This window comes from Vicugna pacos, chromosome 16 (genome assembly GCF_048564905.1).
Source record: "Vicugna pacos chromosome 16, VicPac4, whole genome shotgun sequence".
NCBI lineage: Eukaryota > Metazoa > Chordata > Mammalia > Artiodactyla > Camelidae > Vicugna > Vicugna pacos.
In genome coordinates, this window is record NC_133002.1 from 2,590,262 (window position 1) to 2,609,602 (window position 19,341).

General features: G+C 37.7%; 1 protein-coding gene across 3 annotated transcripts in view; it reads right to left on the minus strand.

Moving 5' to 3' along the window:
* Positions 1-17,423, minus strand: part of RNF43 (ring finger protein 43) — a 57,983-nt gene extending 40,560 nt beyond the window's left edge. Inside the window, exons 1-3 of one of the 3 annotated variants that reach the window (XM_072940190.1) lie at positions 17,257-17,423; positions 16,854-17,036; positions 15,161-15,797 (exon numbers count right to left, since the gene is read on the minus strand). In XM_072940190.1, the coding sequence (XP_072796291.1) occupies positions 15,161-15,412 (252 nt within the window). In that variant the 5' untranslated portion in view covers positions 15,413-15,797; positions 16,854-17,036; positions 17,257-17,423. Of the gene's footprint in view, positions 1-13,383; positions 13,402-15,160; positions 15,798-16,853 lie in introns of those variants that run through there. The other 2 variants (XM_006219108.4, XM_072940191.1) reach the window with 2 other exon arrangements.
* Between the last annotated feature and the right edge of the window lie 1,918 nt (positions 17,424-19,341).

The following is a 19,341-nucleotide window of genomic DNA, read 5'->3' on the forward strand; positions in this document are numbered from 1 at the left end:
TGCACAAGATAATTTCCAAATAGTAAATTACCAAATGATTCATCACCATTAACAGAGGCTCACAAAAATCTTGAAAACCAAGTGGACCAGAAAGTTCCATCTCCTCCATTCGATAAACAGTAAAACAGTCATTGAATATGATGCAAAAGACCACCTTGGAAGTCAGTGGGGGAATAGTACTGGTCCAGAAATTGGGTCATCCAAGTTCTGGGGTATATGCGCCCACTGAGTGGTTGCCATCTACTAGAGTTTCTGGGTAGAAATTGGCAACAGGAGAAAATCAGGTCGTCTGGCGGCCCTTACAAGGCAGGTGCAGTCATAAAGAACTTGACTTTTGATTCCATTGTCTCTGGCAGGACAGGTGGTTTGGTAAAAGTATGGAATCCCGCCAGACAGGCTCTAGTTCAAACCTCCCTTTAGAAAACAAAACAATAAAAATGGAAACAAAACGCCAAATCCTGTTCCATACCTTGAAGATTGATGTTGCTTGAAAAACTAGGGCGTTTTATATAACAGCATGAATTTGGTTCAAGCACACATCAACTCAGGAGAAATGAGATTACAAAAGCGAAAGGTTAGTTGCAGGTTGGGTTCTTCCTTTACAGTTTAACTCCCTATTCCCCTATATAAACTGAAGGGCACTCTTACATTTCAGTCAATTTTACTCATATATTCTTAGTGTTAAAAAAAATTATAATCTAACATTTGCACAGGAGTAACACAGGCAAGTTAGTATCGCTGAGTGGGATGAAAACCTCTGGCTAATCCTGCCCACCCTACGCATCCTGACTTACTTTCCTGGTACAAAATTGTGCATTTAAAGTTTTATGGGAACGGTCAGTTGATGAGTCCATCAAAGAGACTGTCTGGTAGTTCAGAACAGATAAAATACAAAGGGTTGTTTCTGGTGGCAAAGATAGATAAGTGACATTTTTACCAGGTCTGGCTTCAGGGCAAGTCTTTGTGATTGATGATGGAGGCTCCCAACCACAAGGACGCCACAAGAAGGCTCCGAGGAAGAGTGTGCAAAGTATCCTTGTGGGGGCACTGTAGCTGCCACTCTTGAAATTGTGCGCATTTTTGGTGTTCCTGGAATTCTATTTCCAACCACTACTTTGTGGTTGCGATGAAGGGATAGAAAGAGATTGGAAGTCTTCTAGAGCAAATACGCTTTTCTGTTCATAACCACAGAGCCAAGATTAAAATAACAAGAATGTACTTTGCCCAGGGCATAATTCTGCCTAAATCTGCCCTATCCATCACTTTATTTTTCCTAATTCTTGTTTTTGTTGTTGTTAATCTGCTCTAGGAAGGAAAGTTAGATAATCTATAAACGGTTCCAGAAAACCTTGAAAAAAATTCATGGATTCAGAGAAGGATATTCAAGAAGGAGCCATAATCAGAACAATGCCCTATAAATGTCCCAAAGTGCAAGAACCAAAATATCAAGTGAATCGTTGTTCCTACCCAGAAAATAATTCCTTAAAGTTACAGTCTTAATTCTCCCTAAATGATAAATTCTCCCTATTCAGGCCCCAGAGATGAAGCTGTGAAGTTGGTACTTAACATGGTCATGCCTCCTTATGCCTGACTCAACCAAACACTTTAAATCCAAAAGTAAGTTCCTCCTTCATCTACCTGCCAAGACCTGAGTTCAGGCCCTCAGGGTGCTGAGGTTTTCCTTTGTGGGAGAAAAGTGACATCACCCACACCTCGGAGATGGTAGGGAATGCAGGGAATGTGGCTCCCAACATCAGTGAGCTCATCCACTGCCCTGGGAGAAGCCCCAGATTCCCAAGAGTTGAAGTATTGATGGTTAAAAAAGAGGGGCTTTGTTTGTTTCAAGTTTATCAAAAGATTGTGATGCTCCCTAACACCAGGTTTTAACAGGGAAGGGTACCTCTCCCCTTGGTAAGAACCTCAAGAACCAAACAGACAGGAGTGAAGTCCAGACAGAGCTACTGCACTCATTTGTGTCTTACTGGGGCACATCCAACCAAAGAAAAACAGAGATTTAGTTATATTAGGCTCTCTCCCAGCTCTGAAATGAGTATATCCTTTAGGGGACTTGCTAATGTTGCAAGTCTGCATTCAAAATAAATTCGAGGCACTCACATAATCCCCCAGTCTCCTCCAAACTTTCTTTGATGTCCAACAACTAAGGACAAGGATCTTTGATTATAAAACAATTTCTTTGGTTGGAAGAAAATTCTTTGCAGGGCGTGAACAGCAGGAGAAAGAAAAGATTTTTCTGAAGTGCAAACTAGTTGGAAACCCCCTGGGGAAAGAATCTGATTCCCAGTCTTTGAGAGGAACGGGCCTGCCTGTACAAGCGCCTCTAAGAAGGCGCTTTTGTGTCTACTGTATGGCCCTCAGCAACAGCGCGGCAGCCCTTCTCTTTTTTTTTTTTTTTTTTTTTGCCCGCGGAGGTTTTCCAACTCTGGGGACACACAATGCAGAAAGTCACGGTTTAATAACAAGGCACAGTTACTAATCAGATGGCCCCATTTCCACTCCTCCCAGATGCCTCCAGAAGCTTCCATACATACTAGAGGTTTAACCCTCAGCCCCAATCTTATTTCTCGCGTAATTATTCAGCTTATCTCTAATAATTCAACTTTGCAAATTACTTTAGGATGAGATTCAGCATCCTCCTTTGACTACTAATGGATCTACGCCACCTCTGGCTTTTTCAAGTCTTTCCACAGGTTCAGATTCACTTGGATGCAGCTTCGTGATTGAAGTCAGTCCCAGTTTGGTCACTGGGACAGCCTGGATGAAGAATATAGAATAAAGGTCCTCAATCCACTACAGATATTTTAAAATATAAAACTCCAGAGGAAACTCCTCTGTGTGTCTGTGTGTTAATATGTAAAGAGTATAGGACCAGAGGACGAGGCGTGTAACTGAGTCTGGTACTTCGTTTTGCTACTCACTTGTTATGTGACTTTAAGGAGTCTGGTCAGATTTTTTGGTACCACTTACCAAATAAATTTCATCTCAGGGAAAATAAATAAATAATCAAGTTACATGTCCCTGTAGCATAATGAGTCTGTTTCTGAAATAAGCATAAACTCTAAATGTCTAGAGCTGGAAAAGAACTTAAAGATTACTTAGTTACCCCACCAACCTACCTCCACAGATGAAAGTTTAAGTGACTTGCTTTTACCTTTTAAATGGTCCTAAGGCACCATGGCCTTTTCATACACCCACAGGAAGACAACTAAATTTCAAATAATCTCTAATGATGATAAAAATATATAAGTTTTTTTGTATGTATACCATACAGTTTACTAACTTCACAGCAGATAACAACCTAATGTTTTTGTCATAGCAGACACATATATTCTTCTTGAGTCAGTCTTTATATCCCTTAAATTATACTAAAACCAACCCATTTTAGAAAATGGGAATAAGAGGTAATAATGACTAACATCAATGATAAAAATAATAATAATAAAAACCCTGGTATTGAAACACATTTTCTGAATAGAGATGATATTCAAATACTTTTTACCTTCTACATAGTCTTAGTATTTTTTTCTTCCTTCATGCAGTTTGTGAAGAATTAAAACCAAACCAGTAAGATTATCAATTCAGATTGAACTATCACACATGAAAAAACGCTCAGTATTGCTAATTATCAGAGAAATGCAAATCAAAACTACAATGAGGTATCACCTTACACCAGTCAGAATGGCCATCATTAAAAAGTCCACAAATGATAAATGGCTGGAGAGGGTGTGGAGAAAAGGGATCCATCCTACGCTGCTGGTGGAATGTAGTTTGGTGCATCCACTATGGAAAACAGTATGGAAATTCCTTAAAAAAACTGAAAATAGACTTACCCTATGATCTAGCAATCCCACTCCTGGGCATATATCTGGAGGGAACTCTAATTCAAAAGGATACATGCACTCCAATGTTCATAGCAGCACTAATATTTATAATAGTCATGGAGGCAACCTAAATGTCCAGTGACAGTGGAACAGATAAAGAAGTTGTGGTATACACACACACACACACACACACAATGGAATACTACTCAGCCATAAAAATGAATAAAATAATACCATTTGCAGAAACATGGATGGACCTGGAGATCATCATGCTAAGTGAAGTAAGCCAGAAAGAGAAAGAAATATACCATATGATATCACTTATATGTGGAATTGAAAAAAAAAAGTTGGTTGGGGGAGGACACAAATGAACTTATTTACAAAATAAAGACAGACTTACAGACATAGAAAATAAACTTATGGTTATGAGGTGGGGAAGGATAAATTGGGAGCTTGGGATTTGTAGATACAACTACTATATATAAAATAGATAAACAATAAGGTCCTACTGTATATCACAGGGAACTATATTCAATAGTTTGAATTGGTCTATGATGAAAAAGAGTATGAAAAGGAATATATATATAAATATATGTATGTATAAATGAATCACTATGCTGTACACAGAAATTAACATAACACTAAATCAACTATACTTCAATTAAGAAAAAAAGAAACAGAACTCCCAATGTGTTAAATTTTGCTTAAAGCTAAATTTTCTGTTTTAAGTTTACTACAATTAACAGGAACTTACAAATTTTAGAAAGTCAGCTTTGTAATTTGAAAAGAAAGCCATGATGTTCAGTTATTTGGACTTCTAAAGAAAACGCTACTGGGGGGGGCAGGGGGAGGGGCATGCCACCTAATGATCAAGCCCTACAATTAGCTTCTCATTAGAGCAGTGACGGTGATGTGCACTGTCTAGAACCCAATGTTGCGGGCAGAGAGAATGAGTTTGTGAGTAGGAGAGACTAAAAGAAAGAAAGAAAGAAAACACTAGTGATGAGTATTACACATACAGGAATATTTATACAGGCAATATTATAACCTGTACTTAACTGATACAAGTGAAAATTAGAAGGCATGACTGTTTGGGCTGTAGCTGTCCTCTAGTTCTAACCTACTTGAAGTTGCTTGGGTTAAAATTTCATGTTTTTTGTTTGTTTTTTCTTCAATCATAGAGGACCCTGAGACAAAATTACCACAGTCATCTGAATGACTCCTGAGAAAATGAAAATTGGCACTCCAATGCATTTGTGCCTGCACCTCCTGTTTGGCATTCATCACACACTGCTGTCCGCTGTTTGAGCTGCATCTCCTCAGTTGAACTGAGCTGGGGTGCTGTTCTTTGTATTCCCACGGGACCTGCCAGTGTTCCTTCTGTACACCGTGGGAGACCCACATTATAAGGCATGGAGAGAATCCAGGGCAGCCCTCAATCTTGCTTAGGTTCCTGGCCCAGACTTCATAAAGGGCCTCCACTGCTTTGAGGAGACGATCCAGAACAACAGGCCACCGGGTGCAGTGATTCTATGGCAGAATAAACGATGTATGTACCACACAGAGTAGTGCTGAGTTGCAGCAAGGTATTTTTTTGTTTGTTCACTTATTTTAAAGTATGCCTTCCAGATGAGTAGGAATCAAAAGAAGAAACAGACCCTATGGCACTCTATAATATCTTCTTAATAGAATGTTCAGGGGAAAATCTCTGCCAACATCTGCTTTTTAATCTTCTTCCAATGACTCCCAAAAGTTTAAAATAAACAAATAAAGTTTGCTAAAAATGCTGGCCAGTAAGATATGGTGGTAAACTGGCAGTTCTGGCAAACCACTAATCTCTCTGGGTCTATTTCTTCATCTGTAAAATGAAATGATTGGATTAGGTGTTTTTTTCTAGCTTGAAATTTGATGATTATACTTTACAAATGAAATAGGGTGCCTCTCTGCCCTCCCACCCAAAATTGTATTTTACCCCAGGTATGGAAAACTGAATAGGAATTAATTTTAATAAAAGGCCACTAAAGTCCTTCACAAAATTAAAAAGACCTTGGCCACAAGAATTTTAAAGTCAGATAACCAATATGATTCTAAGGAGAAGACATAAAAATGAAAGCACATGAAACCTGCATCATATAAAAGATTTCCGCTTAAGAGTGGATAATTCATAAGACTGTAGGAAATAGTTTAAGGGAAAAAAGAATGGAAATCTATAATCATTTTTTAGGCATAAAACATAAGGCCTTCAGCTTCATCCAAATTAACTACAGAAATAACAATAGCAACAGTGTTTCTCACTTATCATATATATATATATATATATATATATATATATATATATACGCTCAATAGTACCCTTTTGATATGTTAGCATGCACAAAATTGACAGGTACATGATAGTTGACTATGCCATTGAAAATTACTGTAGTCTATGGTTGATTTCCATCATAATGGAAGTAATCTCAAGTTCGAAAAAAATAAACAGGGGTCTTGAAGATAGATATGTTGCCATCTTGGACAACTACCACTGCTTTAGATTCAGGGATGAGAATATCTAAATAATCTCATTTCCTATCTCCAGGAAAAATGTGAGATTCTGTGTTTACAGTTAAAAAAAAAAAACCCAATTTAAATCATTTTGATTATTTTGGTGTTGCTGAATTTGTAAATTAAACATAAACTCTAATATATTAAAAAGTATCAAATAAGATGTATCCATGAACTGTAATGTTTAGAACCCAGATAAAAATAAGAGTATGTAAAGTAGCTTGTCTGTTACTTAAAAACAGACAAGCCAGCAACAGTAAACCTTTTTCTAAGAGACTTAAAGTTTTCCATTATAGCAAATAGAAACTGAAGGATCCAAGGACTCCTACCTCAGGAAAAGCAATGGAGCCCAGAGGACAGGAGCCAGACAGAAAGTAACCAAAGTTACTTTGCTTTACAGTCCCTGTTCTCTGCATTTAGTAGTAACCAAACGGACACACAGCCACAACTGTTCTACTCATATCAAAACAAAGTAGTGAAACATCCTTTATTCTCATGGGCCTTTCAGTGAAACCACCATGATGAAGGGTTATAAGCATTTCTTGAATTAATGCAGTTGCACTTAATATTTGGAGAGCACAATTCCTTTACGACACATACACAGATCTTCGTCAGATACTAATTTTTATACCTAAGGTCACCTTAGGCCAGGCCAACCTTCTTATAATTGCATCATAATATTGTCTGTTTGACTTCTAGTAATGTATACAAATACTTTTTAAATTAAGTAAACAGAGGGTAAATTACTTTTGAGAAATTGGTTTCATTTCTTGAAATAATTGGGATTATTCTAGGATAACAGCTTTTAATCTGGACTCCTTAAATTCCTACATGTGTCTCAGAAACTCTTTAACTCGCTGTGATTTTTTTTTTTTTGCAGAATTGTATGTTAAGAATATATAGTCAATAACTTTCATCACATTCTCAAAGGGGCCTGTGACACCAAAAAAAGAAGAAAAAAAAAAAAAAAGAAAGAAAGGAAAAAAGATTAAAACCCACCGTGTTAGGGTATCTCAAAACCAGGATTGGGAATCACAAACTTAAGGGCTGAAAAGATGAGGTCCTCTGGTAATATCTTATAATTACAGGTTTAAAATCAGTACCCTAATAAATTTGTCTTGGAAAATCAGAATTTCCTAAAGAGCAGGGGCTGGGCTAGTTATTAAACTAAATAAATACTATGTAAAGGAGTACCTCAAGCATACTGATTATAGTCATGTTTACAATTTGAAAATGACAATTAAGGAGACACTATGCTGCTAGTAAGTCAGAGAAATAAAGGACCACAGCATGCCATAGCAAACCCAAAGCACTCGAAACTGACTTCAGAGTCTACCTACAAATGTGATGAGATAAATGTTTCATCCTAGAGTGAGCTCCAACCTGTCAGTTACTCAGCACCACCATAATGTTCCTCATACTCATTCCATTAATATTTATTGAGTACTTACTATGTGCAAGGCACTACCAAGTATACTAAGGCCCTATTCCCCAACATAAAGAGACACAAAAACCCCTCCTTTCACAGAGCTCACATCCTGCTGAGGGGAGACAGACCGTTACAGAAGTACGTCGCATGGCAATAAGTTTATTAAAAAAAAAAAATCAGGGAAGGAGAATATGAGCCCCGGGGGGCACAGGCAGAGTCCTTCAGAATACATGGTCTGGGAGGGCCTCTTTGAGAAGGTGTACGTGACACCTGGGGCTGACATTTGAGAGACTAAGAGAAGAAGATACCTGGTGTGTAAGCGGGACTAGTAAGAGGGAAGGCCCTGAGGTGGGGGTAGACCTGGCTTAACTGAGGGACAAGGAGGTCAGAGTGACTAGAGCAGAGGGGAGGAGGTGAGAGGTGCGGCTGCCAGGCCAGATGCTGCAGGGCCTCACAGGTCATTGTAAAGACTCTGGCTTGGACTCTAATAACAGTTCTCAAGAGAACAATGAACACAGGTCAGAGTGTTAGCTCATGGGGCTTTCTGAGACATAAAGCTGGCAAACCTCTTCACCAATAGTTTTTGATTGAATTATCACACTGAGCGACATAGGTCCAAATAGAGGACACCTGAGCCATTGACAACATTTCAGCTTTTTAGGATTTCCCTGAGAAATCCACATCCTTGGGTAACTTAAAAGTTGGGTTACTTATCTTATCTCCTGCAAAGCAAGTTGGGTCCATCTCTGTGCAACTTTGTTCTAAGATAATTAACTTGCTTCCTCTCCCATTAAGTTTCCTTTTCTACAAAACGGACTAAGTATCACCTGTTCTTATTTAGCTTGCAAGTATTTGCGAATCATTTTAAGCTTCTTGGAAGAAAATTACTACATAAATTCAGCGCAACGTCGTCATCACACACCTCTGACAGTAAATACCCTGCTACCAATTCTGGTTCCTGACAGAACATTTATAACAGTACGTTGCTCATTTATAACATCTTTTTTCCTCTACTATATTTAGTAATTTGAACGGAGTAAGGGAGGAGGGGAGTACAAAAAGGTTCCAATAAACACTTTCCAGTAAATAAAATGCAAAGGTTTTTTATTCAAAACAAAAACAAACAAAATCATGAGCCCCAGAGACATGTTTTAAACTTTATAAAAAGTTAACTATGGCTAATTTTTAGATAAAGAAAATTACAACACACCCACACAGTTTACTACAAAAACCAAGGAAATGCCTACCCCTCAAATCAGCTAAAAAGGACGCTAAATAGCCCAACAGGGGCGATAACCAAGGGCCCGGCTCATTCATTACCTCCTATTAACTACAGGGACTTATGAATCTGAACTTACAACATTTTTGCTGGATTTCCACATGAAGTATGGAACTATTATGTATACAAATCTGACTGATGGGTGCTTTTATATAAAAGAGATATCTTCTTAACTTGAAAAGTTATCGTTAAAAAATAGTCTGCAGCTTCCTTCTCTCTTCTGGATGCCACGCTCCTAACAACAAAGCCAAGTCAAGAAGGGATCGGCGGAGGCAAGCACCTAAGACTGCTTGTGTGCACAGAGGATTTACATCTGATGTGTGCTGCTGACGGCATTCCAAAGCCAATTATAAGTTAACTGAATATTCTGCACCCCCATTAACATAAGTAACTGAGAGTTGACTGTACCTTGAATATTTATACCTCTTTCAAAGGCTGGCCTCAAAGCAAAATCACAAAATCTTTGAAATCTGTTTCCAAGGAACTCTAACTTGAGCAATGACAGTTAGATGCAAGCTGTTTCAAAGTTTATTATTTCAGTTTCCTCTATTAGATAACTCACCAGACTGTTGCCAAATGAAGAGAAAGGTAATGAAAGTTGTTACACTAAAAGGGAGATACTGAGTAAATGAACCTTCTGATCGACAAATATCTTTGTAAATGAAACACAAACAAGAGAAACAGAAGAAATACAGAGATTATCATAAGTTAGCAGGTTATTGTACACTTTGGATCAATTTCAGAGAACAAGTCTCATTTTACTTCCTCTCTATTCTGGAAATAAGTTCATCGCTTATACAAAGCCTACATCAATGTTTTGTTCATCTGTGGCATTCTTAGATGTACAGAATTTCAGAGCTGGAAAAGCATGAACTCTAGGGTTCAAGTTCCAGCCATGTCACATATTAACTACATGATCTTGGCAAGTAGCTTTGAGCCTCACTTTGAGCCTCAGTTTGCTCACCTATCATATGTGAAAATAAAAGCACTGTATTTCTACTGTATATTTATATGTGGAAACTAAAAAATACAACAAACTAGTGAATATAACAAAACAGAAGCAGACTCACAGAAACAGAATAAACTAGTGGTTACCAGTGGGGAGAGGGAAGAGGGAGGGGCTAGATGGAGGTGCAGGATTAAGAGGTACAAGCTATCAGGTATAAAATAAGCTACAAGGATGTATTGAACAATGTGGGAAATATAGCCAATATTTTATAATAACTATAAATGGGGTATAACCTTTAAAAATTGTGAATCACTATATTGTACACCTTTAACTTATATAGTATTGTACATCAGCTATACTTCAATTTTAAAAAATTTTTTTAATCTACCCTAATCTTAAAAAAAAAGTTCCGTATTTCTCTCAGGAAGGTACTATGGGGGCTTGATGAGCTAACACATGTGAACTGCATAGCACAAGTTCAATTTTATAGATGGGGAATCTAAAGCCTAGAAAAGTAAAAACACTATTTTATCCCAAATCACCCAACTACTTAGTGTTAGAATCAGAGCTAAAAGTCAACTCCCTTAGTCATAGTTTAGTCACTTTGTCACCTCTAGTTTGCTATATAGCACCATCTCTCTGGCTCTGGCCAAAACTTTAAAGTTTTCTCTTCCTCCCCAAACAATTCACTTCAGGCCCTGACTACAAACAAAGTAAAAATGCAAAGATGGGATAACTACGTGTTGACTAATGGGTAAATGAAGGGGCAAGCAGAGACATCGTGCAAAGGGGAATCTGTCCAGGAGGTGTTCACTGCTACTGAGCAAGCGCTAAACCACCACGGCTCCCATTGTAGGTCTGAAGCCTCAGGGCAGTACATTCTAATCTTGATCATAACTTTAACCTGGAGTCTCAGAAAATCCAGGACAACCAGCTGAGCAGGAAGAGTGTGATTTAAAGAATCAGTGACCTCTGCTGTGCCCCACTAGGATCCTCTTTGCTTTGAGAAGAAAGATGAATTTTGTGTTGTCCCTCTCAGTAATGTGTATTAATAAGGAACAAGAATTGAGAAAGAAAATAGGACTGCAATCACTTTTAGAAGTGGTAGCAACAATATTAATTAGAAAGAAAGTAAACAAACGTTGATAAGAGGTAAACAAACTAGAAAACTGGACAACGGGACAATGCGTAAGCTCCAGCACATTTTGCTTCCACAATGGTGTAAACCAGGAGAAAAAGAATATATTCAAATGAACAACCAAAACAGTAAGAATAATAGTATAATCACTATCATTTTAGTCTTCTTTATCAGTTACTGCTAAGTAGTTAGGAGATCCAGAAAGTTTCCTTGACATGGATTTTTTTTTTTTTTGGCTTCTCACTTTCTCCATCTCTCTTTTTTTTTAATTGAGATATAATTGACATATAACACTGTATTGGTTTTAGGTGCACAACATGGTTTGATATATGTATATATTGTGAAATGATCACCACAATAAGCTTAGTTAACATCCATCATTACTCACAGTTACAAAAAAAATTTTGTGGACATGGATTTTTTGATGGCTAGTTAGGTATGAAATACCGAGGCAGAATAGTGGTGGAAGGTGACCCTAAATATAGAAATCAAATGGAAAACAAAGATTTAAAAAGCAGAAGGAAATCAGAGGCGAGGGAGAGACAGGATTTTGGCAAATGCAGGGGAAGCCTCAGAAGCAGACACTTGGAAGACAATGGTAAACCCGCACAGGGATTTGAAATGATATGGTCATGCAAAGAAGCAGCTTTTGGTCAAAATAAGAAGGAAAACAATGTAATTTGGTTAGGGCCACGACAGGGAGTTTTGAAATGGAAAAGAGAAGACTTGAAAAATGAAAGGAATACAGCAAAGGCAACATTTCCTCTTCTATTTTGACTTTCTTCTAGTACTTTAAAAAGAGTATTATAATTTAAGACTCTGAATATATCTTGTAAAATGGGTATAACTGTTGGTAAAGAGGAATCTAAGCACAAATAGCGAGGAAAAAGAATCAGGACAAGACAAACAACAAGTTTACACTGTAGAGCACAGGGAACTATGTTCAGTATCTTGTAGTGACCTATAATGAAAAAGAATATGAAAATGAATATATGTATGTGTATATATGACCGAAACATTATGCTGTACACCAGAAATTGACACACTGCAAACTGACTATACTTCAATTAAAAAAAAAAAGAATCAGGACAAAAATTCATCAAGCCTTGGCCTTGTACATACAGCTATCAGATGAAGTTGAGACAAGCAAAACTATTTTTGAGACAGTTCCATGGTCTGTCTTACTGTGAAACAAATTTGGGGCACATTGTCAAAGGATGTCTCTCTTTGCCTAAGGAAAATTAAAATCGTAATACAAAGGAAAACCTAGTGAATTTAGTCCTTATGAAAATGTACATAAGTACATAAATACCGAAATAAATGAGCAAAATGTAAAGAAATGTCAGATTTTCTGAAACTCTCTGGAAATTCCAGAAACTATAACAAGGTTATTATTATTATTTTTTAAATCGCTGTTCTCAAAACTACATTTCCCAATGTACAGCATGCCCAATTTTACAAAGACCTGACTGCATCTTTGAAGATGATCAAACTTGCAGCTAGAATAATTCATAGGTAGACGGATACGTAGAATTATCCAAAACTCCTCAAAGCCAAAAGAGAAGGTTGCCTTTACACCTGTGACACCAGGGTACAGCTATCCACCAAGAAAGCTAACGTGTAACAAAGCACAGCTCTAGGACATTTAAACAGAACTTCAGCTCAGGGGAAGGCTTGGTTAACCACAGTTGAGTAAGCCTGAGTTGCAGTGTAATCTGATAAGGAACAAACAGCACTGATTCCAGAAGTGAAAACCATGTGTCCCTAACACTCTAGACTTCTTTGAAAGAGTTAATCAAATAGTGGATAAAGAAGAACTGATGGATATCATCCAAAAGTTTTTTTTTTTAATAAAGACTCCCGTAAGAGGTTATTAAGAAATTGATTAGTAGACAATAAAATTGTGGATTAAAATTTGATTAATAGACAATAAACTAGGATCAATACTGAAAATCTCCAGAGATTAATACTAGGATAGTGTACAAATTTATTAATGGCCTAGAAGAAGCTTGCATGAACAGAAAAGGTGAAGAAAGCCTGAAAACTGCCAATGCTGCAAAGTCTCTTCAGGAAAGCTTGAAAGGCCTTGCTAAACAATACAGTGAAATTCCCCCTTCACAAAGTAAAGAATCAATACTTGAAGTATACTGACAGACTCAAAGTTAATAGTTAAAAAAAGAAGAAGAAGAATTAAGCAACACTTACCAGAGTGAGAAAAAGGGCAAAATGAGAGAAGATGTGATGAAGACTGACAAGGTAATGAACGGCAAAGAGAAAGCCAGCTAGTACCTCTTATGTATCTTTTCCTTTATGTAGAGCTTTATGATACTAGACAACAACAAATTTAAAATAAAAAAGGACGCGATTTTATGTGGCATATAATTAACCCATTGGACATGCTGCCACAGGACATTAATAAGGCACAAAGCTTAGTATGACTCCCAAAGACCTCAGAGATACCGAAATATGGTTCTATAGTAAAATTACTTAGGGCAAAAAATCAAAACGGAGCATATACCTCATGCTTCAGGGTATTAACTAGGTAAGGCGAGGAAGGAAGTTTTCCTTCCCATCGTTGTATACAAAATGATCTATGGTTTCAACTTTTAAATATACCTAATTCTGTCCTAAAGTTCAAATTAAGTGAACTTTTTTATCCAAAAATTCTTATGCTATTTTTTTCTAGATACATTCTTTTCACCTGTTTATTTTCTAAATACCAAAGCTTTCCTTTTCACCCAATTCTTCCTCCACTTCACTCATCCCAGCTTCAAAATATTGCCTAAGAAGCGAGCACGAAGACCCACTCACCAGGTCGTATACGTAAAAATTCACATTTGGAAAAGAGAGTTCTATCATTTGTTAAGTTTTCTTATCTTTTTCCTGAGTGGACAAACGTTTAAATTGACAACCATATTCTGGCTCTCCTCACGTCACAAAATAAAAATCTGGGCTTGGATGCTGAGATGAATTACATTTAACATTTTAACCTGTGTCCAAGAGCTACAGCAAGAAGTGGCCTTTTATAAAATGAATTTTAATCAATAAGCAACATAATTTTATGGAATAAAACACGAGAATGTCACATTAGAAAGGCAAAGAGCCCTCTAGGGTCTGCCTGCACCATGGGGAATGAGCAGCTGCATCTGTGAAAATGCTATGGCCTCAGTCAGTTCATAAAAATTCAGCACATAAAGAGTAGGCTATGAATGAGTTGTAGGCAAAATTCACAATCGGAAAGCCTAAGTAACTATGTCTGAAAAACTTTGCGAGTCAATAAAAAACAGACGTTAAATTTAAAATTTTTGAAAATCTTAACATTATGTGTAGACAAGACCAAAGTGATCAGGAGGCAAGTTTACACCTTGTGTCCATTTTGTAATCCAGTCCTCTCCATTTTGGGCTTGGCAATAGGGTGCCACACGTGGTAGAAGGCCAGCCGTAGCATTCAGGCTTGACTGAATTTTAAAAGTGACCCAGTGATCAAAGATGCTTCAAGGGCATTCTAGAATTTCAGGGTGCTACTAATCATTAAAATCAACCTCTTTAGTGCTCACTTCAAATCTAAACAGGACAGAAAGTACAATCCTTGAGTCAATTAAATACAAGCCCATATATTTCATCTATAAAAAAAGTAGCGTCTATAACATATCATTTGCAAAGAAAGGTCTTATTATGTAATGCAATGTAATACCAGAGTTAAAAATGAATTACATTTCTAGTGTAATACCAAAAAGGCAGCGCAATACCGGAGTTAAAAATAAGCAGTTGATCTTATAAAATACAGGATTTACATGTTTCTTCTCGAGTGTAAAACAAGAATTTGCTTTAGAATGCCAATAAGGTAGTAGGCTTAACAAGATGAAACAAACAGAAAGCTAAGCAGCTGAAGCCTTGTATGGAACTTGGTTTGGGAAACAAAAAGAAGAAAGGCGTTATTTCAAACAGATGGAAAGTGAAAAATAATCAAAGTTATCCTTACCTGCATTAGTTTTCCTTCTGCTGGAGTTATTTCAGCAACACCAGCAAACACACCTTCCAAAGTGAGATTCAGTTTTCCTGTGGGGTCCATTTTCAAGGGGATCACTCTGATAATAGCTTTCTGCTCGGCTGATCTTTCAGACTCCACCGCTGCTGCCAGTACCAGTCCTGTGCGTCCAAAGCCTGCCTGCAGGGTAGCCATCAGCAGCCAGGGCCAGAGGGCAGCCAGCTGTAGCTGGTGGCCACCACTCATGCTACCAGCTGCAGCAACGCACTTTGGCCAGACATACTGCTTCCACTAGCTAATACCGAACGCAGGTTCCCAGATCCAGACAAACGGAGGAAAAGAAATTTATGCTTCAGTTTCAGAAAGCCGAGTCGTAGTTTTGGCCCTTCCTTTCTCTAAAGTATATTCCCAAGAACAGGTGGCATTCCTGATCTGGCAGGGAAGGAGGCGTTCTCAGCCTACTTCTGTTTCAGGTATGTCATTTTCTCCCATCTTCACTATGATTAGTAAAGTTATCGCCACTTCTCTTTGGAATTTCCAACTTTGCTTGAGGTTGAATGTCACATCCTGAATTTTTATTATGTCAGATCACTTGGTGCTGGTCTTCCATATGCATCAAGTTCTCGAGCCCCTAACCCAATGTTAATGAACAAAACAAGGCAAAGTAAATGACTAAGGCCATGCATAAAAGGTGAGAGTGAAAAACTCCAGCTCAGAAAATGAAGAGATGGTCCTTTTACGCCTCAAAATTTGTCAATGGTAAAAGACTAAAAATCACAGAATTTTTTTTTTAATGGGGAAGGAGAGGAGAACACTGTTTCAGGCCACACCTTGAGAGATGTCCCAGAGATGCTACAACATGCATTCATAAAAGTTTCAACATTAAACTGTATTTCAGAGTAGCCAGAGTTCTAGGCCCACTGAACTTTTAACACTTTTCATGAACGTAAATATACTATGACTTTTTAATGTTTTATCTAAATTTGCCTATATTAGGTGCTAATTTATGTCTTCATGTATTCCCAGGATAAACCTGAGCATTACAACCTTTTCCAATTTTCATAATTAGAATAATATTTAGAAAAGGTTCACTTTCCAATTATTTTTCCCAGTTGAAATTCATATTTCTGCCTTTATTTTCCTTTTCTCTTAGGAATTTCAGCTTTTATTCTCTTGCTTGAGAATGCCAAGCACTTTGATTTCCCATGAGATGCTTTTGGAAACTACTTTATTATCCAGATTTTATAATCTGTAATTTTCTAGGTTTATAAGTAAAACAAAGGGCTATTCCTAACAAGTTTTCAAATTCCTTGAGGAGGTGGGGAATAAAAGACAGAGGGAGTGGGGAGGTGATTAGTCTAAAGGCTCTACCGAGAATGCCCTGAAAAAGGAAAAATAAACCTGAGTAGAGGAGATCTGTGCTATTTCTAGGCACACTTGAGAATTTGGGTCTTTGTACAAACAAACTCTTATTCTAAGATTTCAAAATGTGCACCCTTCAGTAAATATAAATGCACTTCAACCACAAAGCCCACTGTGTTCAGAGGTCAAGTTAAAAAATCTTATTAAGTCTTCAGAATAAGTGCTGAAAAGCCAAGCAACTGAACATGAACCTGTTATATAGATTCTTTTCTTTTGCTGAGGCAGAGGGAGAAAAAAAAAAGAATTTCAAAAGAAATCTGCAAACCTGTTGCGCTGTCGGGCCCACTGGAATCCACGGGGGTGAAACACATTCAATTATGCTTTTATAGATCCTGCTCAAAAAAAGGTTTCAACTGCTTAACCAAGTACAGCTCATTCTTCCACCTTCTTACTCTGCAACCAAACCAAGTGCCCCACACTGCAGGTAGGTGCCGAGAAATTCCGCAGCCTGAAAAAATAATCCATGCAGGTCAAAGGCAGAAACTTACTCCAAGGTTAGAGCTACTGTCCCCAAGAACTCTAAAAACACTTCTAGAGAATCCAAAACCATTTCTGAAATCTCCTTTCTAACAAAAGTCCTTTTTCTCCCCGAACAGCGTATAAAAATGATCAAATCCTGAAAGAGAAAAGACGCAAAGTAGCAAATACATCAGCAAACAGTTCACTACCAGGAACAGAGAAAATCCCAGAGGGAGAAGGCAATATCTCTGAATCATGGATAGACTTGGAAAGTTCGGAAGGATTCGAGTGCTTCCCTTCCAGAAAGACAATTCTGGATCAGCTCCCTAGAGGAGGAAGCCTGTGGTTTGTAATTGGTGTTCTAGCTCTGACTCCCTCCCCTGGGACTGCAATCACGCTCTCTACCTGCTGACACAAAGTGAGGGTGGAGCAGCTGGAGGCAGCCACCCCCACCCCGCCCCTCCTCCTCCCGGCTGGCTAGGGAACGGTGCGCGCACACTTAACTCCACCAGACTCGTCCCTGGGCTCTCTTGTCTCAGCTCCTCTACTCCCTCTATTGAGCTACAAGCAAACTGCAGCCAATGCAATCCTCAATACCTTTCCTTGGTAAGCAAGCTTCCACATGCAAATCGAGGCCACTCAGACAGACGTCTAAGCAGATTCTGCACTCAAGAGACATAGATGGTGGTATGAGGAAATCAAGAGAGAACAATAAAGGAAACCCAGAAGATTAAAAAAAATGGCCCCGAGGCTTTGCAAATATAAGTTCAAAGGGATTTCTGCTCTTTCCGGGTTTTAGTGTCTGTGAAAGGCACAAAGCCAGAATAAAGGGATCCTGTGCTGTAGTTCTTACTGATTTATTGCTGTTTTATGTCTGCCACTCTGGCAAGAACTCCTGTCCATTTTACGCACAGTTTTTCTTCAGTCTTTACAAATTTAAATTTAGTAGCTCTCTTCTAAACTGTGCCTGTATGAAGCTTTTAGACTAGGTGATGTCAGAGGTTTGGAATCTGTTATTTTCTTCTCACATCCTTGGGAGGTGAAATAATACTATGGATCGGACCTGGGCTTTCAATGTAAGGCTGCAAGTAAGTCTATTTCATAAATGCAAACAAAAGGGTAAAATATATATGCTTAATAAGAAGAATGTAGGCAAAAAGAAAACTGATTTTTGGCTAATTACCACATTCATGAACTACAACCCTTCTAGTAAACTTGTCGTTAGAAATAAAAGTTTCTAATGTATGTTCCTAAAATTTGAATTTTCAAATTTACCAGATTATAGTTGACTGTGGTCAAACATTTTATTTTTGACCTGCTGCCAATAATCTTTCCAAATTGTACAAATGAACAACAATGTGAATATGGTTAACACTACACTTAAAAATGGTTAAGACTTACGTCCTTATTGTGGTAAAAAGCACATAATATAACATTTAAAACAATTTTTAATTTGTGCAAAAGAATTGTACAAATTGATCACCTGTAAAATGTGGAGAATACTAATTGCATTATAGGTTTCTTGCAAAGACTAAATGACATAATCGCTCTGAAAGCAAAACGTACGAGTGACCTATTCACCTGGAGAATTTTTTCTAAACCCTGAAGAGGGTTTATGGGGATAGTTTTGGTTATTTCAGACCTAATAACATCTAGGACAGAGAGATAAATTCTAAAATTCTTAACTTAGCACTTTTTCTTTACTGGTTGGACCTTAAAAACATAATGCAAGTTTAGCCCTTTTATAGCTCCCTTCCTAAAGAACGAGTTGATCTAATTCTCCAGGAGAGAATTTTTTAAAGTCTGCCCATGGTTTTATATTTTTATTTTATGTACGCCATGTAACAGTACAGCATAAATAATGCAAAATATATATTACCATATATCTGATATATGTAAAAATATCTTTAAAGTTAAACTAAACAAAAAATAACCTACTAGTTAACTTTGCCTCCCTTACTCCTGCTTGAAACTTGCAAAGGAATTAAGACACCCAAACCTAAGAGTTAATACGGAAACTTAGTTGAAAGAGAGAAAACATAGGTGTGGGTGCCCTCTCTTGAGGAAACTCTAAGATCTGAGAATGATGATAATATGTATCATGAGCGTGGGAACTCTGAGCTACTCAGGATCAAACCAAATAACTCTATATAGTTTAGTTCACTGATACATTGTATTTATTTACACAGTGTTGACAAGCAAAGTCACCAGAATTGATAAGCAAGAGAAATTATTCTCTGGCTTCAGAGTTTTGGAGTTAACCATCAGGGGTTGATAGACCACAGCTTCTACAG